Source organism: Vombatus ursinus, unplaced genomic scaffold, assembly GCF_900497805.2.
Source record: "Vombatus ursinus unplaced genomic scaffold, bare-nosed wombat genome assembly UNPS02010639.1, whole genome shotgun sequence".
In the NCBI taxonomy this organism is placed as follows: Eukaryota; Metazoa; Chordata; class Mammalia; order Diprotodontia; family Vombatidae; genus Vombatus; species Vombatus ursinus.
In genome coordinates, this window is record NW_020950417.1 from 955,025 (window position 1) to 981,466 (window position 26,442).

The following is a 26,442-nucleotide window of genomic DNA, read 5'->3' on the forward strand; positions in this document are numbered from 1 at the left end:
AATCACATCCATAAGCTTTTGAGCTTTAAATTTTCTCCCCCCCTCCCTCTCCAAGAAAGCATGCAATCTGATAAAGGCTCTACATATACGTTCCTATTAAACAAATTTTCACATTAGTTATGTTGTAAAGAAGAATTAGAACCAATAGGAAGAACCATGAGAAAGAAGAAACAAAGCAAAACCGAAGAAGAAAAAAGAGCAAATTGTACACTTTGATCTATATTCAAACCCCATAGTTCTTTTTCTGAATGTGGATAGCATTTTCCATCATGAGACTTTTGGAGATGTCTTAGATCCCTGCATTGCTGAGAAGAGCTAAGTCTATCAGAGTTAGTCATTGCACAACGTGGCTGTTACTGGGTACAATGTTCTCTTGGTTCTGCTTGCTTCACTTAGCATCAGCCCATGCAAGTCTTTCCAGGTTTTTCTGAAGTCCACTTCCTCATCATTTCTTATAGCACAACAGTATTCCATTACATTCATGTACCACAACTTGTTCAGTCATTCCTCAATTGATGGGCACCCCCTCAATTTCCAATTCTTTGCCACCACAAAAAGAGCTACTATAAATATTTTTGTACATATGGGTCCTTTTGATTTCAGCCATTTTCACTGCTGCAATTGTGATATCTATATGAATCTAAAACAGTCTCCAACCTTGACCTTTGGTTTAGTATTTCTGCCTAAAGGACATTTGCATTTAGATGTATCAACACCTCAAACTTAGCATGACTAAAACATAGGTGAGCATTGACCTGGATATGCTGGCACACCCTTGGGGGAAAGTGGAAGAGGAAGGTCCAACGGTAATGTTTTCTTTGGACATGCTGCCTACAAAAGTCTCTGGTCTATAAGAGGACACATTGTCTTCCCCACCAGGGAAACTCTTCTCCCCAACTTCCCTTGTTACTATTAATGGCTTTGTCATTTTCCCAGATTCATCTTTGACCCCCAACCCCTTTCCTTTGTCTCTCACATTCAGTTACCATTTATTCTTTTTTCTTTTGCCATCTGTTTTACTTCTATCCCCTCCTTCACTTAGATTCTTCAAGAATTCTAATTCAAGTCTTTATTACATTGTAACTGGCAGATTTGTCAGCCTTGACATATCAATTTTGATAAAAAAGATTTTTAAAAAAGAGCCAAAAAGGGAGAGAAAAAAAAGAGAAACCAAGAGATAGTTGTCAACTGTGCAATCTGAATATATAATAAATATATAAATTGACATTGTCTGTTGGAAGAAATTAGATGAAAGAATCTTCATGTGAGGGAATCAGCAGATCATAGACTTTGAGTTGGAAAGGACTTCAGAAGTTTTCAGGGCAGACTCTTTTTAAACCATGAATCCTGTCTGCAACATACCCAACCCTCAGTCAATGTGCTGAAAATCTTCCAGTGATGGGACAAGAGGAAGATGAAAAGAGAAATAGGCTTACTCCTTGAGGTGGATAAGATTATGAAAATGAATGATGGAGCAAAAGCAATTCATAAGCATTCAACTCTTGCTTGGCTATTCTTGATATTCTTTATCCAAGAATAATCTTCAGAGTAAGAATGACAGAACAGAAATGGCTAATAAGGAGTTACTTGTTAAATTTCTGCCTATCCTTTAAAACACAGCTCAGGTTCCACCTTCCCTGCAAGCCTTCCCTGGTGGAAGGGATCAGGAACAACCTTCATTATGGATCTATATTTTCCAGTTTTTTAAAATAACACACATGAACACACACACACACACACACGCACACACAGCTCTTTAGACCTTCGTTTTCATCAGTGCAGAAAAACTCCCAGAACAGCCATTCCTGCCAACAGTGCAGATCTACAATTTACAATCTTCAATTTCTAGTCTAAGAGCTAAGAGGTTGAGTGACATTGCTAGTCTGGGACAAGTTTTGAACTCAGATCCTCCTACCTCTAAGATTGGCCCTTTACCCCTTTACTTACACTACCATGGCATCTCATACCTGTAGAGGTAGGGAAAAGGACAGGACCTGTGACTTCATTAGTAGAGAGACCAAAGTAGGTGATTACCTTCTCTGTAGCCTGTAGTCTTAGAGTCACCTAGGATATTCAGAGGTCAGAATATACCAGAGGTGTGGTCTTCCTCATACCAAAGTCAGCTCTCTACCCACTATACCACATTGCCTCTCATATATTTGCTCTTACACATATATAATATTGTATATTATGCTTTATCCTACTAAGCTCCATGAAGGCAGGACCAATTCTTATGTCAACTTTTTATCTATCCTAATGTTCCCCACTGTGCTTTGCAAACAGTAGGTACTTAATCATTGTGTTGAATAAATGAATGGGTGGATGGGTGGATGGGCTTTACTCACATTTCTCTTGACCAGGCAGGTCAAAACAGAGAAAAACAATTTGAAAAAGGAATAAAAAGGAAAGGAGAAAAAATGAGCTAGCGGCTAAGAGAACCAGGAGACAGAGAGGGACAGAGAGAAAGAGAGAGAGAGAGACAGAGAGAGAGAGAGAGAGAGAGAACAGGAAAACATAACCACATAAAAGTTACTGAACATTATTTGAACCATTGTAAAGGGGAAAGAGCACTGAAATTACAGGATCCGAGTTCAGATCCTACCTCTGGATGCTACCACCTGTGCGGCCTTGGCAAATTAGTTAGTTACCTCATCTGTAAAGGGAGGGGTCAGAGTCTTTCCAGCTTTAGATCTATGATCCTATGTCTGCCACATTTTCACTTGATAGAATTTGTTACGCCTTGCCTCAGAAAGGGGGAAGGGAAGTGCCATTTACCTTTGGCCGAGTAATTCTACCCTACCCCATAGACCACAGAGGCTCCTTCTTTAGGGACAGAAATGGGACCCAGGCCCTGGTGTATGTTAGCTTTTCATCCCAGCCTATGTCCATGCAATCACTCAATCAACAGTTATTTATTATTCAAGCAGCAAGGAAGTCTGGCACTCTCCAGCACTTGGCTCCACATGGGCTCTCTGAGGCTGTTTTATATAAACTCCTATCTCCAGCACTTGGCATATTGCCTGGCACACAGTAGGTGCTTGATCAGTGCCTTGGTTCTTGGCTTGACCAGAATGGATCTGACTCCAGGATGCCTGGCCAGAAGCGCTCCCAGGACGGTAGTTGTCCTCCAGGAATTGTACACGCGACTGAGGCCATCTAGTGGGCCTGTCAGCCTCCTGCAGGGAGCCCATACATTCAAAGACTTGGGGAGGGCCTGGCACTTTCAATTGGGATCCCACCCTCCCTACCCTCTACCTCTGACCACAAGTGACTTCTGGAGCTTTAATCCCCTACCCTGAGTGCTGTAGCCACAGTCCTAAGACAGACTGCTTCTAGATATAAAGTTCATAAATGAATAACTCTTTTCAAAAAGAGAAGCCTCACCAAGTAAAATCAGAGGCGAGGAGACAGCAGAGCTAGTTCACAACTACAGGCCCGTGTAACACACAGAGCTAGCACACTGGATGAGGGAATCAGGATCCAAATCTCAACAGAATATAGAGCAGGGGTTCTTAACCTGGGGTCTGTGAGCTTAGTGTGGGGTAGAAATGGCTCTTGGTCTCATCTATTTGTGTTCATTCTTTATACAGGATGTCCCAAAAGTCTTAGGGCAGTTTTAAACTATTAAAACTGAGAAAACTGTCGGGGCATGTTATTCATCTTAGATATCAGACCCGTTAGCCTATCACTGAGTTGAGGAACCACGTTCGTACAAGAACTCAATCCAGCTCTATCCCACTAAGCTTTTCTCCTCCTTCGTGCTCTAAACAAAATTAAATCCTTTGCATTCCCTCTGGAATTGGTTCTATTGGAATGAAAACGGTGATGGTGCAGTAGAAAGAGATGTGAAATCAGACCTGGCTCCAAATCCCAGCTCTACCGCTTACTACCTCCTGTATGAGCTTGGCCGGGTGATTTAACCTCTCTGGGACAGTGTCCTCATGGGTCAAATTATGGAGTCAGGCTAAATAATCATTACATCTTTCTTCTAACTCAAGATCCTATGATGATTCCTATTTTCACTTCATTTGGACTGAATCATATACCTGACTGAACTACATAAAATGGAATTCACCCTGATTTCTAGGTGTCCAATTTGTTTTATTCTTTAAAAATTCTAGGTGGTGCAGTGGATAAAGCACCGGCCCTGGAGTCAGGAGGACCTGAGTTCAAATTCGGCCTCAGACACATAATACTCACTAGCTTATGTGACTCTGGGCAAGTCACTTAACCCCAATTGCCTCACTAAAAATATATATATACACGCACACATATATGTTATACACATACAACAATAACAACCTTGCAACATAATCAGTCAAGCAAAATGAATCCATACAGTGGCCATGTCCAAAAATGTATGCCTCTGCACCCTGGGTCCGTTACTTCTCTGTCGGGAGTTGAATAATGTGCTTCAGCATAGGTTTATCCTAGGTTCTCTGGAGAAATGTTCGGTCATTGCATTGATGAGAACTCTAAAATCCTTCCAAGTTGTCTTTCTTTACAGTGTTACCGTACCAGTATACACTGTTCTGGTTCTGCTCACTTCACTCTGTACCAGATTTTCTAAAACCACCCTCTTTCATAATTTCTTACAGCACAATAACATTCCATTACATTCATATGTCACAGTTGGTTCTACTATTCCCTTGAGTGATCTAAGGCACTTATTCTCTGTCTTTTCCCTACCTTAATATCCAACCCCTTCAGGATCAGAGAGTGTGTTTTACTTGTTACTATTCCTTCCATCTTAGTTTCATTCCCCCACTTTTTTCTATGAGTCTGATCTATTTCTATATCAAACTATTTGTGTGTGTGTGTGTGTGTGTGTGTGTGTGTGTATCCAAAATGGGATATTGTGAAAGTAAACCGTAGGTGGGTCACGAGCTAGAGATAATTGATTTAAAGCTCCTAAGATGGAAGTCACAGGATATATTGGCAAATGAGTCAGTAAATAACCTATAACCTCTCAGATGGGTACCGAGTCCTTCTTTTCTAATTCATTCAACCAACCAATCAATCAACAAGTATTTATTAAGTACCTACAATGTGCCAGGCAACACAAGTGTTGGAGATACAAAGAAAATCAAAACAGTCTCAGCCCTTGAGGAGCTTACATTTTAATTGGGAAGACAACACATACATAGATAAGCATATACAGCACATATACAAAACAGACATAAGGTAGCCTTGGAGGAGAAGGAACAAGAAGCTGAGAATTTCCTCCCATTCCTTCTCTAAGGGTGCAATTTTAGGTTCTTTTTCCTCACTTACCAAAATAAAGTAATGATCTTAAGGTATTACACTGGAAACCCTGTGATATTGGACTATGCCATCCTTAATTTATTTTGTAGAACAAAGTAGAAGAGCATATCATGTAGGTTGAGTGGACTTACAGCCCCAAACTCTCTTTTAACATTTATCACTGATACATTTTTTTCTTTATGCAAATGAGTTTTTAAGGTTCAATAAAATCATTTACATGGTGGTAAATCTTTAACATTCCAGAAAAATCAGAGTTTGTCAAATACTGTAGCACAGTTTGGTGAGTCATGGTGGAACCACTGTCCTTATGGAAGCTAGTGACATAAAAAAAAGTGAGTGGGTCCTTCCTGCTGATTATGACTTCCGACATTAATCCCTCTTTCTAGCACGTGAGTTTGGGAGCACTGAGTTTGGGACTGTTTCTGGCAAGTAACCCCATAGTATAGTTTGTGTTCCTTTCAGTATTAATTACCAAATTGTCTAGCTCTTTCCTCTCAAGTGTCTAATGTCCTGTCCTGCTCCCTGTAGTATGTAAATGCTATGTGACCTTTGTCAGGAACTGTGGTATTTGAGCTGGACAAGTTTGTCCCAACTTGGTCTGGAGGAGGAGGATTCCCTCATGGAGCCTATAGAAAGCCCATCTCCCTGTTGGGACTTCTAAGACAGGAAAGTTAGTCATTTAATGTACAGTATATTATGAGTGGAGCACAGGTTGGTAATAAAGCTTACACACTACTTGTTACTTTCAATACCACAAATTAAGATTCTATTTGATCTCAGTTATGAAGAATGAACAGGGGCTAACTAGCAACAACAACAAAATCAATAATAGAATGGTTTTCTACGTTAATCATCACCTACAAATTTTTAATCAAATATTAATATATAAATACATTAAATAAAATAGACTAGCAATTTGACTACAAATTTAGAAAATACCTTAAAGTATTTTTAAAAGTACCAATAAATCAACAAAGCATTTAATTAGATATCAAATAAAGACCAAAAAGATATTATTAGGTTTATTAATAAAAGAGTTAATAAGTAAAATTTTTAAATTATCACCTGAAATTCAAATTAAGGCTTTAAAATACTTCCTTCAAAAGACAATGAAATGTTAAATATAAAACTTATTCAGTGATAAAAAGTCAATATAAAACATAAACTATATAAGGTACTTAAGTATAATAGAGTGCCAATGGTTCAATTTTCTCATCACATCAGTATCTTCATTTAATCACAAATCTTCTTCCTGGAATAATGTGAAATGCATAGGTTAATATATTTGAAATATTATCTTTTTGATTTACCATTTGAGAGCCCATGATAATTGCTAAGGCAACAATGTAACCTAAGTTAAACGGGGAACATTTTTTCTATAAAGGTTGGCCGAACCACAGGGGAAAAAAAATCAACAGAGGGCTTACAAGGAAGTAAAAAACTACTTTTAATACTTGTGAGATCTGTGATTTCCTAGGCATGGGCAGTCCCTCCACCAATGCAGATTGCAAACCTTCCATCACTTGGAACTGGTCTTTAAGCATTGATCTGGCTGAAAAATCCATCACCGTGTAGTCAATCTGGGGATGAACCTCTCTGAATTTAGGTAGGCTGGTCCTACCTAATGCAGCTAATATGTTGTTAGCTCCACATATTCTAAGCCTTTCTAGCTTGATAAGATCAAGCAGAGCTTGGGTTCTGCTAACATAACTGTCCAGAGCTCAGTATGACCTCCACACATGATGAAGCATTCAAATAGGAAATGAAATCATTTCAGTAGATTTTTTGAGAAAAATATGTATCAAAGGTTATAGTCACTTAGATTTTTAAAATTAAGAATAGGGAATATAACATTTTATTAAATTAATAGAAAAATGTATTTTTCTAATTAGCTTGGCTCCCTGCCTCCAGATTCCTCCAGTCCCCAGAGATGGGCCCACTTAATCCTCGCCCTAGAGCCTCAGGGACCCATCTGGCCATGGAATACTTAGCTCATTGGTTTGTCACTAAGTCAGCCTTGCTTGCTGGTCTTGTTCTGACTTTGCATTTTGATTCCAGTTAACTTAGCTCTTCTCTTGATCTTTGAAAGGGAATGAGAGGGGGAGAGAGGATAGAGAAGAAAAAAGCTAAGGGGAGAGGAGGAAAGGAGAAAGAAAAACACAGACACACAAAGAGAAGCATATTGAAATGCAAGTAACAATAAAGAAAATGGGAGACAGAAGGAAAATAATTTTAGTATAATTCAAAGTGTTAGTAAACTGTTTTTGTACATTGGGGTGTGACATTCAGTTCCCGGCCTCTGAGACGTTATCACTTCTTCCTATTTTTCTAATCCAAAAAATTTCAGAAGCCCCACTTTGAATACGATAGCCAGAGGCCACCCAGATACATTTATTCTCTGGGCAGCTACAGCAATGATCAAAGCAATCTTACTCTGAAAGCTGTAGAAATTCAAGCTGAGGGCCACTTGGCAGTCTGTGGACCAGAGGTTCTCTAGCTTTGATTTTAAAGGGTATCAAATTCTACAAAATAGTATAAAATATTAATAATTTACCTTTAAGTATTTCCAATAGATCTAAGAAACATGTAAATGTTTAACCTCAAGTTAAATGGGGGAACATTTTTTCTACAAAGGTCTGCTGAACCACAGGGAAAAAAATCAACAGAGGGCTTACAAGGAAGTAAAAAAGGACTTCTAGTAGTTTTTAGAATTTAAAAGTCTCACTGATTATTGAATCAAATATGAATACAGTTGTGGTAGGAGCCACTGGCACACTATAGAAGGGCTAATAATTTTTCCTAAACTTAAAATGCTGCTTTAAATAGAGCCATCTTGGTTGGACATGAGCACTATGACATCCAACAAGGATTTATTAATCACCTATCACAATGCAGTGCCCTAATGTTTGGACTTCTCCAGTTGGATGTACTACAGCCACCTCAAACTCAATATGCTCAAAGAAAATTCCTTTTCCCCTAAACCCTACCTTCTTCCAATTTTCTCTACTACTCTCAAGGGCACCACTAGCCTCCCAATCATCTAGGTTTCCCAACTCCTTACCTCCTTACTCTCACCCCCAAACCTAATCTGTTGTCAAATCTTCTTGTTTTTACTTCCATAATCATCACCTCTCACCTGCACTACTTCAACAGCCTTCTAATTGGTCTCCTATCCTCACAATTCTCCCCATTTTAATCCACCCTCCTACTCAAGTGCCAAAGTGATCTTTTTAAAGCATAGGTCTGATCATGTCACTTCTCTACGTAGAAAAACTCCAGTGGCTCCCTATTACCTCCAGGTATACACCTTCAAATATAAAGTCAATTAAAAAGTACTCTGTTTGGTATTTAAAGGTTTTCATAACCTACCTTTGTACACATATTCTACAATCTAGCCACACTGGCTTACTTGCTATTCCTCACACACAACACTCCATATCTCTCATCTCTGTGTCTTTACGTGGGCTATTCCCCCATGCCTGGAATGTTCTATCTCCTCACCCCCAAATCCTAGCTTCTCTGGTTTCCTTCAAGACTCAAGACCTTTTTTGAGAAACCTTTCTTGGTTGTGTTACCCATTCTTCAAACATTCTGCTAGCTGCTAGTACCTTCTATTTAATACACACACACACACACACATATGTATAAATATACATACACACATTATATATACACACACATACATATATGTATATGTGTATTATATATATATATACATACACATACACACAGACACAGACACACAGACACACATATATATCTTCGATGCACATGGCTATTTTAATTTTGTCTCCCCCATTCTATTGTGAGCTCCCTGAAAGAAGGGATTATGTTTTTATCTTTCTTGTATCCTTGGTGTTTAACACACGGCCTGAAACATATTAAGTGTTTGATAAATACTTGAGGATTGATGAATTTATGATTTCATTGATATAGATAACTACCTTCAATCCATTCACACTTTCTCATCCTGTACAACTATTGTATGTTTTCCTATAAATACTCTACAAGGTGTCCACACTGAGGGAATTACAACATAGTAAGCAATGGAACAAATGGGCTGACCCTCCCTCATGTTACATGACTGGTCCACTTCCTTTTTGGTCATATATTTCTTTGAACCTTGACACTTCTTTCTTCTACATAATTTTTCATGAGTCTAACCTAGAAATACAAATGTTCACCACCATCCTACTTTTCTGGCTTATCTCACTCCTCCAGGTATTCTATTATGTTCCAACTAAACTGCCCTACTTAACATCTTTTTTTTCCCCATCACTTGCCATTTCTTGCCTTTGCTCATGTTGTCCCCTTATATCTAGAATGGATTCCTTCCCACTTCTAGTTGTAAAAATCTCTCCCTTCAGCAACCAATTCAGGTGTTACCTCCTTCATAAGGTGTTTCCCAATTTCCCCAATTCTTTCTCTACTTAAAAATTTACCTTTTTAAAAAAAAAATCACATCTGCCCGATTTTATTCTTGTGACACCTTTCCTACTCTTTATATCTCAAAGGTTATCAACAGTAGATTCAGTCATATCCAAAAATTCATGGAATGTAGTTAATCTGAGCCAGATAACATATTCATTAAGGGCAGCTAAAGTACTCTCTTTACTGCAGTCCAGCCATAATGACCAACTTGCTACAGTGCTATAAACAACATTCCATCTCTAGCCTAGGGGCCTTTGCATGAGCTGTGTCCTATGTCTGGAATGCTCTTCTTGGAATGCCTCTTGAAATACCTAGATTCCTTCAAGGCTCAGGTCAAAGGTCCCTTCCCACCACACACAATTATTATTGCTCTGTCCTATCCCTGAAATTACTTTGTACTGACTTTGAAAGTATTTTGTATTTACTTATCTGTGTAAAATGTTATTTCCCCCAGTAGAATTTAAGTTCTCTGAATGCAGGGAACATTTTGTTTATGTCTTTGTATCCCCAGTTCCTAACTGTGCCTCAAACATAATAGATGCTAATAAAGGCTTGCTGAATTGAACTAATTTCTTCTCATTGTCTGTTATGATCTTCCCATACGTCCTAAGCAGTCTAAGAGTCATAGAGCTTTAAAGCTGGAAGGGACTTCAGAGGTCAGCTAGTTGGACCAACACCTGAAGCAAGAATTATTTCTCTAGGATAGGGGTTCTATCCTTTCCTTCATCTTCATCATAGCTAAAGTAAATAATATAATAAAAATAATAATCTCAAATAACCAAACCCCACCTTTTTGCTATCCACAGTAGCTGATACTGGGCTTTACCTTTCCTGATGCTGAACCTGTCGGACTGTTCTACTCTTCTGTATTCATACTCAATTACCTGACATCATATATACTTTTCGACATGTCCTTTTAAAATCTAAAGCTGCTGGAGAGTTCTCTATATAAACATATCTCTTTGGATAGTACCCTCATTTCTTTCTCATCAGAATTATCTTAAGTTGCCTATCAAAATTTCATTCTTGAAACCCTCTCAGACATTCTTGATCTGACCGCCCCCCCCATTTTAGACTTTTGCCTTCTCCTTTCCCTGAACCCTCTGACATCCATTTTCCTAAAGTCTAGGGAACATCAGGTCCAGAACAGCAATTCCCCTCAGGGCTTCTAGTGTCTGAAAGATGAAAATACCAGCAAGATATGGCAAGAATTTATCAGCTCTTCTGCTTTTAACAGAGAAAGACCTCTCTCACAGATGTCTGGATAGTGGAAATCTTCCATCACAGCTATGTCCTATGACTGTATGTGACACCTTTGTAATCTGCACCAGTCAATTCAACAAACATTTATTAAGTATCTATTATGTGTGTAAAGCATTGCTCTAAGTACTAAGGACATAAACCTCCGCTTTCAAGAAGCTTATATGCTCCTGGAATTCACCACACATTTCTTCTAGCAGTCTACAGTATATTTTCCCAATACTTCAGGAATTATTCTGTAGCTTGTAATACATTTCCACCAAAATTTACCTCTACTTCTCTCCTTTTGTCCCCAACTAAGTGCCTTTTACCATGTTTCCCTCCCTTGACTCTTCCAGCCCTTTCAGGTTTGTAGATTTTCATATAGGTAAATATTTTCTTGATGTATAAGCCTCCTTAAAGGAAGTGGCAAGGTTTTAGAATAATAGGAATAGTATGGGATGGAAAGTATAGGACCAAGTTGTTAGCTTGAAAAAGAAAGGCTTTCCTCTTCCTTTGAGATAAGAAGGCACAAAGAGAAATAAAAATATTTTTAGTAGAGAGGAGGAAGGTTAGAGTTCACAACTAAGGGCCTAACTTTTTATCTCTAGAGTTCCTACCAGTTTTAAATCCCATAGTTATCCTTTCCACATAATAACTTTCCTCATCATGGTTTCAATATATTGAGGGTTGGTATAAGAAATTAAATGGTAATTTTTGGGGAGTTTTGTGGAAGCTGCAGACAATACGTGAAGGCCAGCAGATGATACAGAGCCTGTGACCAAATATATTTTTGATGAGGGATAGGATGAAAGGAGAGGGAGAAAAGAATAAATAGGAAAATAAAATGGAGGGAAATACACAGTTAGTAATCATAACAGTAAATGTGAATGAGATGACTCACTCATGAAAAGGAAGCAGATGACAGAACGGGTTAAAAACCAGAATCCAACAATATGTTGTTTACAAGAAACACACTTGAAGCAGAGAGGCACACAGAGTAAATAAAGGTAAGTGGCTGGAGCAGAGTCTATTACACTTCAGCTGGAGGAAAATCAAAAAAATCAGAGTTAGCAATCATGATCTCAGACAAAGCAAAAATAGACTTAATTAAAAGGGATAAGCAGGGAAACTATATCTTGTTAAAATGAACCATAGGTAATGAAGTAATGTCAATACTAAACATGTATGCACCAAATGGCATAGTATTCAGATTGTTAAAGGAAAAATTAAATGAGTTACAGGAGAAAATAGTAAGCTATCAACTTTCCCCTCATAGAACTAGATAAATCTAACCAAAAAATAAACAAGAAAGAAGTTAAGGAGATGAATAAAATTTTACAAATGTTAGTTATGGTAGGCCTTTGGAGAAAACTAAATGAGAACAGAAAGGAATATACATTTTTCTCAGTGGTACATGGCACCTACACAAAAATTAACCATGTATTAGGGACATAAAAACCTCACAGACAAATGCAGAAAAACAAAAATATTAAATGCATCCTTTTCAAATCATAATGCAATAAAAACTATATTCAACAAAGGGCTATAGAAAAATAGATTAAATTAATTGGAAACTAAATAATTTAATCTTAAAGAATGAGTGGGTTAAAAACAAATCACAGAAACATTCAATAATTTCATCAAAGAGAATGACAACAATGAGACAAAATACCGAAATTTATGGGACTCAGCCGAAGCAGTACTTAGGGAAAAATTTATCTCTCTAAATTCTCACCTCAATAAAACAAAGAAAGAGCAGATCAATGAATTGGGCATACAAATGAAAAGCTATGAATAGTGGTTAATAATCCAATCAACTCTTCAAAAGTCAGTAACAAGCAATAATAATTTATTCTGATGCTCACAGCCCAGCTGTATAAACAAGATATAACAAGGGCAATTTATCTCTATTAACTATGATTCACCTCAGAACCTACTGAGCTTTTCTGTCTTTCCCTCTCTGTGAGCTTCACCCTTCCATTTCTCTTCTGTGTCTCTGGCTTTTTGCCATCTTCTTAACTCTTCCCCTGTGGAACTGAAGTGTATTTCTTAGTATTTGTTATACTTACTGAAAAAAATTGTATATTCCCTGTTCTTAATTTTAAAAGAAGCCAAATGTTTCGTATTTCTCTAGCAAAAAAAAACATTAGTTTTTCCTTGTGCAGCCCTTCATTTTTTTCTGTGCATCATCTTCCCTCCATAGAAGAAGACTCCTACCCATGTTTAAAAATGGTCATTATTTTAGTCTTTCGAATTAAAAAAAAATTCTCTATTACTTTACAAATACCAATTTTTCTCCCAAATGCTAACTTAAAGCAAAATGCAAAAGTTTTCACAGTACAGAAAATTCTATCCGAAAATATTTTCCCTAATACAGAAACTACCCACTACTAGACAAATACATATTCTTCACATAGGCATAATACCTGATTTGTACCAAATGCTGATACAGAAGACTTTTTTGACAGTCTCACTTCTTTGTTTATGTATTTTAGCATTCCACTAAGAGTAGTGAAGTCATTATTTTGAGAAGCTTCATCATCATCTGGATCATATGTCACTGAGTCGAATACATCTGATGGAGTATAGAATGCATCTTTTTTATTTTCTTCCTCTGTTGGTAAAGGATTCTGAATGAGTACTTGCTTTAGATCCTCTAAGAGTTCTTCAGCAAGATCTTCATTGTCAATAGTCTTGACATTTAGGTCACTGGCACTAATAGAGCGACGCAATTTTCTAGATTTGAGAAATAGTGGCTGAGGCTGTTTGAAGAGCCTTGCATCTTGAATATCATACATAATTTCAGTAGGAGACAAAAGTGAGACTGGTAGATACTTTAAGCCTTCAGTCCTTTCATGTCCAGAAAGTTTGGCTTGCAACCTCGTTACCTCTGATTCCTACATAAAAATAAGAAACTTGGTCACTCACGTATCATGAATTTCAGACCCAGAAAAAAAGTAGTTGAACCTTTTATCCAGTATAGAATTACTTGCTACAGATATCTCTAGAAAAGAATTCACTACTCTTTGAGGCAAATCATCCCATTTCAGACAGCTTTGAGTATGAATTCGTCTTTTAAAGCCCTTTATAACTTGGACTCTTCCTACCTTTCCAGTCTTCTTACACCTTATTCCTTTCTTCACATACACTACAATTCAGTAACATTGGCCTCACCACTGTTCCTCAAACAAGACACTCCATTTCTTGACTGTGTTTTTTCTTTTTTTCTAATTCAATTTTATTTTATTTTCAGTTCTGAATTCTCTCCCTCCCATTTTCCTATCTCTCACCCATGGAGAAAGCAAGAAAAACAAAACTAATTAAAAATATATAGTCAAGAAAAACAAATTACCATATTAGCCAAGTCCCTCAACCCCCAAATTAACATATGCTTTAATCTGATCTCTGATCCACTACCCCTCTATATAAAGGTGGATAACACATTTTATCATGAGTACTCTGGAACTGCAGTTGGTTCCATTGTATTGATCAGAGTTCCTAAGTCTTTCAAAGCTGTTTGTCTTTATGGCATTGCTGTTATTGCGTTAATTGTTCCCATGGCACTGCTGATTTTACTTTGAATCAGTTCATACCGTTCTTCCCATGTTCTTCTGAAACCATCCCCTTCATCATTTCTTATAGCACAATAGCATTCCATCATATTCATTTACTATAACTTGTTTAGCTATTCCCCAACTGACAGCATCTTCTAAGTTTCCAATTTTTTGCTGTTATGAAAAGAGCTGCTATAAATATTTTTGTACATATGAGTTCTTTTCTTCTTTCTCTGATCTCTTTGGAATATAGAGTTAGTAGTGGTATCGCTGGGTCAAAAGGGACTATGTGAATTTTCAGTTTCCTTAGGCTTGGAATTCTCTCTCATCATCATCTCTGCCTTTTGGCTTTCTTCAAGTCTCAGCTAAAATTTCATTTTCTGCAAGAAGCCTTTCCCAGTCCCCCTTAATCAGGGAGGGGCTTAGTATCTTTCCTCTGAGATTATCTCTAGTTTATCCTTCACATCTTATTTGTACATTACATTTGTACATTACATATCCCCCATTAGACTGTGAGCTCCTTGAGGCCGGGATTATTTTTGCCTTAGTTTGTATCCCCAGTACTTAGTACAGTGCCTGGCATATAGCAGGCTTAAGAAATGCTTGTAGATTTGACATTTAACCACTCAAGGTAAGTCTGTTTTAAGTTTTTCCCATAATTTTTTTCCAGAATTAATGTTAGGATTAATTCCTTATTCAGGACTGGGGAGCTAAATAGGATAGGGACTGGACCTGTGGTTTCATTAACATAGGGACATCCTGAGTGAGCAAACTCTCTACCAATGCAGGATGGGACCTTTTCTGTAACTTCTAGTCTTAGAGATCATCAAGAAGTCTGCCCCAAGTCACGTTGTCAGGATGGGTCAGAGGCCAGCCTTGAATCTGGGTCTTCATAGCACCAAAGCCCCATTATTACACCCAGCTTTCAAGTTCTTCCTGGCTTAGTAGGCTACAAAATCATGGTGATACTATCCATTACCTCTCATTTACAAAATTTTACCCTCTTAGGCAATATATAGCTAAGCAGAAGGCCCTTTAAAAATATTTACATTACCTCATTCAACCCACAGGAAAGTGTGAAAAGTAAACAACCAATGATTTTATATTGACAGACACTACTTAATATAAAATGAATAGAATGGAAAGCATTAAAAATGATTCTCCCCTTCAGAACTTCCAAAAGATATTAAATGTGTATTAGGTAGCATTGCCTCCCCAAATGTCCCGTTTTTTATCAACAGAAATTATCATGAATAGAAATTCAGTTGAAACTATGATAAGGAAAGCTATGAGAAAAAAAAGATTATTGTTACTTAGTAAATCAATCTGGCATTGTATAAACATTCCATTTCTATTAGTTTTCTGAAATTTAGCACCTAAAAAGTATGAGGCAAATATAATTTGTCTATGCTTCTTTCTCTTTGCCTATATACATTGCCTTTTCAATATCTTTACAATCTATCTAAGTTCAAATTACTTACAGATGGATACTCAAACTACCAGTTTTTTCCATGGCAAATTTTTCCTTTGAGTTCCAATTAGCACATTTTATCAAAGTAGGCTACAAAATCATTTGCTGACACTAGACCGGTAGACAAAGGGTCTGTTCTTTAAACCAGTGTGCTTAATTACAACCTTTCCAACCCAATGAAAGTATAGAAGAAAAATACGATTAATCTGTAGCAGCTTATCTTGTGCTGGTCCATTATATAGTACTTATTTGGCATAGTTGTAGCATGAGCTATCCTAAATAACAAAGATTTATGTTATAACATTTTCATTTGAAGTTTTTTGGCAGATATCTAAAATACAGGACATGTCTCTGCTAGAAGTACAAATAATGTGGACTCAAACGTAGCTGTTTCTTGATGACCCAGGGTCATGATTAAGAACAGCATTTCTTATACAGTGCTTTGACCCAGGGATGCTTTCAGAAGGTCCTGGAGTGGCTGGCTAAGTCTTCTCATCCTCTCCCCCAGCTTTGCTTTTCTAGTGGGAGCTTCCTCTCTTATTCCTTCATGGCTATTTCTGTGCTTGGCTGATACTTTCTCTAAGTGGCTGCTGGTTGACTCCTGGTCATCTCTGCAGATTTGTTGACTGCTCCCTCTTCTTCTGCCTCTCTTCCCTGGTTTCCAGGCTTGTCTGTGCCAGCTAAAAAGCTCTTTTTTTTTCAGGTTGGCTCACTGAACAATTGTCATGTCTTCTGTCATTTTCATATCTTTAGGCTTTTTTTTTTAAGCAATTTCTATCTTTCATAAACACAAGGTATTTTTGTTTACTTGCAAGTCTGCTCTGTTTTGAACAGTCAAAAATCTGAACACTTGATAAGTGGAGTCTTATATTGCACTCATCTCAACATGATTTACGGAAACATAAGTTTTGGGAAATAAAATAGGATGGAGACGCTAGACAACCTTTTTCTGTCAGTCCTTTATAACATGGCTTCAATGTTTTGTTTAAAATAAAATTTCTCTTAAATATTATGGAACCACAGTCAGGATTACTCAGGACCTTGCAGCTTCTACATTAAAAGACTGAAGGGCATGGAATATGATATTCTGTAAGGCAAAGGAGCTTGGATTACAACCAAAGATCAACTACCCAGTGAAATTGAGCATAATCTTTCAGGGGAGGAGATGGACATTCAGTGAAATAGGTGATTGATGAAAAGACCAGAGATCAACAGAAAATTTGACTTTCAAATGCAAGACTCAAGACAGGCATAAAAAGGTAAACAGGAAAGAAAAAAACAACAATATGTTATTAATAAGGGCAAACTGTTTACATCTCTACAAGGGAAGATGACACTTGTAACTCTTGAGAACTGTATTGTTATTATGACATTCAAAGAGGGCATAGGTATAAGTTGACTTTGATGTGATGATAAAAAAAATCTACTTAAGTGGTAAAAAGGGTTTATATTGGGAGAAAAGGAAAGGAGGAAGCAGGCAAGGGTAAATTATATCACATGAAAAGGCACAAAAACCTAATATACTAGAGGAAAAGAAGGGAGGGAGATGAGCATTGTTTGAACCTTATTCTCATCAGATTTGGTTCAAAGAGGGAATAACACAATCAGTGAGGTATAGAAATCTAACTTAACATATAGGAAGTAGGAGGGGAAAGGGAAAAGAAAAGGGAGGGGGTGAATAGAAGGGAAGGAAGAAGTAGAAAAGGTAAAGGGGAAGAAAACAGAGGGAACTAATAGAAGGGAAGGCAGACTGAGGGAGGTGGTAGTTGAAAGCAAAACTCTAGTGAGGAGGGAAAGGGAAAAAGGAGAGAGGAAAGCATAAACAGAGGAGGGGGGGTGAATAGGATGGAGAGAAAGACACAGATAGGAATCATAACTGTGAATGTGAAAGGGATGAACTCTCCCATAAAACAGAAACGGATAGCAGAGTGGATTAAGAACCTAATTCTACAATATATTGTTTACAAGAAACACATTTGAAGCAGAGGGATGCACAGAGTAAAGGTAAAAGGCTGGAGCAGAATATATTAGGCTTCTTCTAAAGCAGGGTTAGTAATCCTGATCTCAGACAAAGCAAAAGCAAAAATAGATCTAATTAAAAGAGATAAGGAAGGAAAACTACATCCTGCTGAAAGGCACCCTAGACAATGAAGTAATATCATTACTAAACATTTATGCACCAAGTGGTATAGCATCCAAATTCTTAAAGGAGAAGTTAAGGGAGATAGAGGAAGAAATAGACAGCAAGACTATACTAGTGTATACTCTGTGTATCCCTCTGCTTCAAATGTGTTTCTTGTAAACAATTTATTGTAGAATTATGGTTCTTAATCCACTCTTCTATCCGTTTCTGTTTTATGGGATAGTTGATCCCTTTCACATTCACAGTTATGATTACTATCTGTGTCTTTCTCTCCATCCTATTCACCCCCCTCCTCAACCTCCCCCTGTCAGAACTAGATAAATCTAACCACAAAATAAACAAGAAAGAAGTTAAGTAGATGAATAGAATTTTAGAAAAGTTAGATATGGTTGACCTCTGGAGAAAACTGAATGGGGACAGAAGGGAATATACCTTTTTCTCAGTGGTACATAGCACCTCCCCAAAAATTGACCATGTACTAGGATATAAAAATCTCACAATCCAATGCAGAGAGGCAAAAATATTAAATATTAAATACATCATTTTCAGATCATGATGAAATAAAAATTACATGAAATAAAGGACCATGGAAATATAGACTAAAAATTAATTGAAAACTAAATAACCTAATCCTAAAGAATGAGTTAGTCAAACAACAAATCATAGAAACAATCAATAACTTCATCCAAGAGAATGACAATAATGAGACAACATACCAAAACAGCAGTGAAAGTGGTCCTTAGGGGAAGTTTTATATCTCTAAATGCTTACATGAATAAAATAGAGAGAGAAGAGATCAGTGAATTGGGTATGCAACTAAAAAAGCTAGAAAAAGAATAAATTAAAAATCCCCAATTAAATACCAAATTAGAAATTCTGAAAACCAAAGGAGAGATTAATAAAATTGAAATTAAGAAAACTATTGAACTAATAAATAAAACTAAGAGCTAGTTTTATGAGAAAACCAATAAAATAGATAAACCTTTGGTTAATTTGATTTAAAAAAAGAAAGAAGAAAACCAAATTATCAGCATCAAAAATGAAAAGGGTGAACTCACCACCAATGAAGAGGAAATAAAAACAATAATTAGGAGCTATTTTGCCCAACTGTATGCCAATAAATTTGATAATCTTAGTGAAATGGATCAATATTTACAAAAATATAAATTGCCCAGATTAATGGAAGAGGAAATAAAATGCTTAAACAACCCCATTTCAGATAAAGAAATAGAACAACCATCAATGAACTCCCTAAGAAAAAATCTCCAGGGACAGATGGATTTATAAATGAATTCTATCAAAAATTTAAAGAACAACTAATTCCAATACTATACAAACTATTTAGGAAAATAGGTGAAGAAGGAGTCCTATCAAATTCTTTTTATGATACAAATATGGTGCTGATACCTAAACTGAGAAGAGTCAAAAAAGAGAAGAAAAATTGTAGATCAATTTCCTTAATGAACATAGGTGCAGAATTTTTAAATAAAATATTAGCAAAGAGATTACAGCAACTTATCTCAAGGATAATACACTATGACCAGGAAGGATTTATACCAGGAATACAGGACTGGTTCAATATTAGGAAAACTATCAGCATAATTGACCATATCAACAACAAAACTAACAGAAATCATATGATTATCTCAATAGATGCAGAAAAAGCATTTGACAAAATACAAACCCATTCCTATTAAAAACACTAGAAAGCATAGGAATAAATGGAGTCTTCCTTAAAATGACAAGTAGCATCTATCTAAAACCATCAGCAAGCATTATATGTAATAGGGACAATCTAGAAGCATTTCTAATAAGATCGGGGGTGAAACAAAGATGTCCATTATTATCACCGTTATTCAATATTGTACTAGAAATATTAGCTTTAGAAATTAAAGAAGAAAAAGAAATTGAAGAAATTAAAACATAATTTCTCAGAACACAGCCATAATTCAACAAAAGTACAAAAAATGTGTTCAGAAAAGCTTCCATTAGTGTGGATAACAGAGAGAATCGCATCAGAAAAGGTATTAAGCTCTCCTAATTTTTTAAAAGTAGTCTTCTTAGCAGAGTTTTTGGATTTTCAGTAACTTTACATTCTATTAAACTTAAAAATTACTTTTTTTAAAGAACTTCCTGATTTTCAAACAGCTAGTTCATATTCTTGTTTCTAAGGCCTTAACTGACAAATTTAACATATATACCAGCAGTGTTGTGTGTTTTATCTTTGGGTACTAATAATAATTTCTAATTTCCAAAACTTTAGAAGCAGAGAAAAATAAAAGTGAACACCATATGTTTGATATTTACATACTAGTGCCTATACTCAAATCCAGTAATAGATAATGAAACTTTATGATTTTTCAACAGTTTAACAATCATTAATTCTGAAAAATTTTTCCAACTTTTTATTGGCATCAAACAGTAAAACATTATGAACCCTAAAGTAGGTAGGTCAGGATTAGGTGAATTTGTATTTAAAAGTTCACAAAACATTTTCCCTGTATAACATGAGAGAATATACCACATTAATAATAATAAACAGAATATATCACTACCTAAATTGGGTGCTTTTTTCTTAAACAGACAAACAAGTCTTTGTTGTTGTTCAGTTGTTTCAGTCATGTCTGACTCTTTGGGGTTTTTCTAGGCAAAGATACTGGAGTGGTTTGCCATCTCCTTCTCCAGCTCATTTCACATGAGGATGAGGAGACTGAGGCAGAGTTAAGCGGCTTGCCTAGACTCACACAGCTATGCAGGTATCTGAGGCTGGATTTGAATTCAGGAAGATGAGATTTAACACCCGTCACTCTATCCATTGTGCCACCTAGATGCCCCTATCACAGTCTTTCTCCAAGCAAAATGTAAAAGAAACATAAGTGATTAATTAATTAAAATTTTATTCATAAGAAACATATTTCTTTAAAGTCACTGCTTTAAAGTTTTCTATACTTTACATTCCACTTACTTTAACAAGCAATGCTTCGTTGGCAGCTTGAATCACTTCATTCTTGTCCTGCACTTGTTTATGCAGACTGCTTAATGTACCCTGAGTTTCTTCTAATTCATGTTTTGCCTTCTCTAATTGAATATTTAGTTGCTGAACTGAAGACTTCTGGTTGTCTGAAGACAACTTCCACTTTGTACGATTCTCTCGATGTGAAAGCATCTAAGTATTTTAGGACAAAAAGAAAATGTCATAGATTTGATTTGGTTTTATTCTTCCTTAATACTTCAGCTATTTAATTCAGCTTAAACATATGAGCAAAACAAGAACCTAGCTCTTTCTTTGACTATAAATGTCCTCATTTCTCCTATCCCCAAAGCTAGTTTTTCCACAAACCTTATTATTCAAGTTGCTTCTGTGTGAGTGGGTGGTTTTGAAATCTGCATTTTCCAACATCACTATTTAGAAGATCATCACTCTTTTTTCTTTAATTGACTCATTTTTATATTGAAATAATCTCCTATTTAAAATTAACCATCAATATACATCCAAAGAGAAAGACTATTTAAAAAATGGTATGTAGAGCAATAAAATAATACTACTACTAGGGACAAGTTTTACATTCTTTATGCAATTATTTCCAAAAAAAAATTTGAGGTTTCTTTTAAGTAAAAGATAATATAAAACAAGACAGTTAAGGAAAAAAACAGAACATCATCTAAAAAGAACATAGAGGGCATTACCAAGCATGCAAAATAAATGAGTTATTAGGGTTAGATATTTAATTTGGTTCTAAGTTTGTTTTCTTTTTACAGCTACAGGAAAAGAAAACAAACATATCTGTTGCAGAGACAAAATATTTTTTGGAACTAAATTAAAGAGGAATTTATTGTATGGGATATCTTTGTATAAGAGACACCACATAACAGAGTGCATAATACCTTCAACTACAATTTCATATAAGAAAAACACTGTTCAAATAAAAAATACTTTTATCAATCCTCTATAAAAGCTGAGCACATAATGCATAGTAACTGCATTTCTGTAGGAATGCTGAGATAACTGATCATGTAATTTGCTTTCAGATGACAATAAGACAAAAGTATAGGATTTGGAAAATCTATCTGAATGAACAAATGAATAAGCATTTATAAAGTCCCCGCTATGTGCCAGGCACTATGCTAGGAGACAGGGATACAAATATAACAGTGAGAGAATACCTGCAGAATGAATAGTTACTATTTCTATGAGGATCAACTTCAGTTCGTAACTGAGTGCTCTAATAAGTATTTGTAGTATGGATATTTTGTGTTGTTGGTTAACTTAAGGGTCATATGGCTTGGGCTAACAAATATGAAGGAAGCAAAGCCATTACACTGTTATGAAAGCTGAAGATCTAGAATTACATTCTTGTTAGACATAAGATACTTTTATGACTATTTTAAGACTGGTTCTCCCTTTCTCTTACAGGCTGGATTTTTGAGGACTCATCACAGACCCAATGTCACTCTGATTGGCACAGGATCTTTGATCAGCTGTTTCTATGTGGGGCCAGGTGTCCTGCCTTAGGCATTCTGGTGGCCCCCTGGCTTCTGGGGGCTTGTCATTTTAATGCCAAACTCAGGGCAGATACCTGACTAGTCTAGCCCACTGAAGCTCAGCCCTTCCAAGAGATTTGCCAGCCTCAACCTTCCTTGGTAGCAGGGATTACAGGTGTGCCTAAGCCACTTTGGATGGTAGAATTTCACCAGTTAATTAATCAATAACCACTTTATTCAGTATCTACTATTTTGATCTCTTACCATGCTAACTTGGTGACCTCAGCTCCCTGGAGCTTAATTATCATTTCCATGCAGATGACTACTGGATGAGTACATTCAGCTCTAGTCTCTTTCTAGTCTCTTCAGATGTCCATCTAAACTTGCCTACTAGATATTTCAAATCGGATCTTTCATAGGCATTTCAAACTCAACATATCCAAAACAAAAAAAATTTTTCCTTGCAAACCCACCCTTCTTCTAAACTCATGTGCACTTCTCTTTTTCTGTCAAGGGCACATGTCATCATCTTTTCAGTCAACCAGGTTTACAACATCAATGTCACCCCTACCTCCCACTCCCTCTCATTCCAAAGATCCAGTTTCTACTTACAAGGCCAGCACTCTGTTCAGATCAAAGCAAAGCCTCCTAACTGGCGTCCCTGCCACTCTGATCCTTCCACACTTGCTAAAGCCATTGCTCTACAGTGCAGGTCTGACTACATCAACCTCCAGTGGCTCCCTGTTGCCTCTAGTATGAAATACAAACCCCTCTGTATGGCTTCTAAAGTCCTTTATAACCTGGCTCCAAACTGTGTTCTGACTTCATAATCCATTAATGGCCTTCTTGCCATCTCCCTTCACTTGCCTTTTCTATTATTTTTTTGTTTGTTTGTTTTAGGCAATTGAGGTTAAGTGACTTGCCCAGGGTCACACAGCTAGTAAGTGTTAAGTGTTTGGTCTGAGGCCAGATTTGAACTCAGGTCCTCCTGACTTCAGGGCCTGTGCTCTATCCACTGCACCACCTAGCTGCCCCTTACTTGCCTTTTCACTAGCCACCCCCTGTGCCACAACTTTATCACCTCTTGGCATCCCTTGATTCCTTCAAAACTCAGCTCAAGCACCACTTCTATATTAAGTCTTTCCTTATCCCTCCAGTGCCAACATACACTCCCCAAAATACATGTTCTCTTCTCCCAATTGAATGTAAGGTCCTTGAAGGCAGGGATGTCTTAATATCCCATTATCCCTAGCACCTATTGCAGTGACTGGCACATACACAGTAGGTGCTTAATAAATGCTTGTTGACTGATCTTAGCAAGAAGACCAAGACATAATCCAATTAACACCAATACAGGCTTACTTATTCTAATTCAATTTGTTTTCTTTACCTCTAGATGATATGCTTCTTTCAGTGATTCTATTTCTGTTGACAGTTTCTTTACTTCTGCTTGCAGTCTTGCTTCCAGTTTAGTTTCACGCGCTTGTGAAGCTCCCAATTCTTCAGCCAAATGGTTTGCATGTGTTTCCTTCAAAACATACATTGAATAAAGGCGATTCAGTTATTTTCTTTTAATTTTTATTAAATCTAAAGTAATTCAGCAAATAAACTGAAATGAAGTTTGCAAAATAAATGTTTACTGAGTGGCTACTCTGTACAAGGCACTGTATTAGACACTGTGAAAGAAGCAGAGAAAAGCAAGACTAGATTCCTTGCCTATAAAATACTCAAAATCTAGTGCAATAATACATGCTTCTTGACATGGTCCTTTCAAATTTGAAGATGGGTATGATAAGGTCAACTATTCAACTATCTTCTGCAGGGCATGTGAATTGTTCATAGCAATAGTAACATGCGTCACAGTGAGGGAAAAATAGAAATAATACTATATAAGATCAGTATAATGAGGAAAATCAGTGTTTGTTGAAGTTAGTAAAATATTTAATTATATAATTAAGCAATGTAGACTAAAGACTTACTATTTCAGGTGACAGCTAGGTGGTGCAGTGGACAGAGCAACGGCCCTGGAGTCAAGAGGATCTGAGTTCAAATCTAGTATCAGATCAGACACTTGACATTTACTAGCTGCATGACCTTGGGCAAGTCACTTAACCCCAATTGCCTCACCTCCCCCCAAAAAAGAGACATTATTTCAGAGTATAGAAACTATATGGGCAAATGCCTATAACTATATCTATGTCTTTGTATAATACCTATATTATATAGCACTTAGATGCCTTTTGGCACTAGTATCATTTATTATAACCCAGTCAGGACTGGGGTTAAGTAAGGTAGGTAACTTTCTAGAGAATTTTCCTTTTACTCAGGAGTCCAAAGACATAATACCAAATGACCATCATGTATATATATGTATGTATGTATATATATGTGTGTGTATATATATGTACACACACATACATACGTATGTATATATATTCCTATATTGTCTGAGCCAAAAATATTTAAATGACCCCTCAAATGAATTAACATCCAACCAGTGTAAGGAACAAAGGATCAAAGGAATTTACCAGTGATCATCTCCAACAAGTAGATGGAAGGCAATCTCTATGTGGTCCTAGCAAAATTACTTCACTTTTAAATTTTAAAAGTTGTACCAAACTCATTTAATAAAATGTAATTTATTGCAAGAATCTAGGTTAATAATGTAGTCAATTGTTTATTCATTAAACCGGTTTCATAAATCCAAAAAATGGATACCATAATTTAATAACTTTAATAAAATAAAAATGTTTTTTATAGAAACCTTCTCTCTAGAAAGATGTTTTGTTTCTTCTAGTTTATTTGCGAGTCTCTCAGCTTCTCTCTGGGCTTGGACTTGTTGCCGGCGGGCCTCTAGCAGCTCCTGCTGAGTTCGCTGTATCTGCTCCTCTGCTAACCTCACCTGCTGCCCTAAATCCAAAGCTTCTTTGTATTGGGCTGCAATGCACTGTTCCTGCTCTTTCACAATCTGAAAAGTAGAAATCATTCTTAGGTTTCATGGAAAGGATGAAAGCTCTAATTTTTTCCTGATGCTACTTGAAAGAGTGGGGATAGTAAACATTCCAGTTCTGTCACTCATTACCTTATGACTCAGTGTAAATTATTTAATAACAGCTAGCAGTTATAAAGCACTTTAGGGTTTGTAAAGCACTTTACATATATTACCTCATTTGATTTTCACAACCTTGTGAGGTAGATACTAGTATTATCCCCATTCTACAGATGAGGAAAGTAAGGATTCAAGGAGTCAAGTGACATAACCAGTAAGTGTCCACGGCAAGACTTGAACTCCTATCTTCCTGACTCTAGGTCCAGCACCACCGTGCAGGCACCATGAACCTCTCTAGGCCTCAGTTTCCTCATTTTTAAATTGAAGGATTTGGACTCTTAAGCTTCAAAGGGCCCCTGCCCTTCCAGCTCTAGATCTATGATCTACATGAATTTTTTTTCAGATTGTGTTTCTTCTCAACCTCTTCATATACTAGGACATCTCATCTACTGTGAAACTTAACAGAGTGCTTCAGAAAACACCTAGCAACATACAGCCATTCCCTTATTTGAAGCACATTTTATCAGCACAATGTCACAAAAGAACATTTGTATGACCCCACAGCATCTTAGTATGTGCCAACCAAATAACAGGTCATAATCCTTTATTATTATAACAATAGAATATTTATGTCAGAAGGTAGAAGAAATCAGATAAAGCTACTTCAATTTCCCATGTTAATGATTATTATACTTGTGAAAGTACATAAATTCATATACATTCCGCCTTACTGTATCAAAGTCATAGCTCCACTGTTTGTTGCAAGAAATTTTTTTAATGGGAATCAGTGATCCCCTATCAACCA

At 36.6% G+C, this 26,442-nt stretch overlaps 1 protein-coding gene across 9 annotated transcripts in view; it reads right to left on the minus strand.

The window, feature by feature from the left end:
• Nucleotides 1-6,437: 6,437 nt before the first annotated feature.
• Nucleotides 6,438-26,442, minus strand: part of CCDC18 (coiled-coil domain containing 18) — an 89,549-nt gene continuing 69,544 nt past the window's right edge. For all 9 annotated transcript variants that reach the window (XM_027854841.1, XM_027854836.1, XM_027854835.1 and 6 more), the window contains 5 exons: nt 25,353-25,556; nt 23,979-24,116; nt 21,072-21,272; nt 13,365-13,835; nt 6,438-6,517 (listed from right to left, as the gene is read on the minus strand). In XM_027854841.1, the coding sequence (XP_027710642.1) occupies nt 6,503-6,517; nt 13,365-13,835; nt 21,072-21,272; nt 23,979-24,116; nt 25,353-25,556 (1,029 nt within the window). In that variant the 3' untranslated portion in view covers nt 6,438-6,502. The remainder of the gene's footprint in view (nt 6,518-13,364; nt 13,836-21,071; nt 21,273-23,978; nt 24,117-25,352; nt 25,557-26,442) is intronic.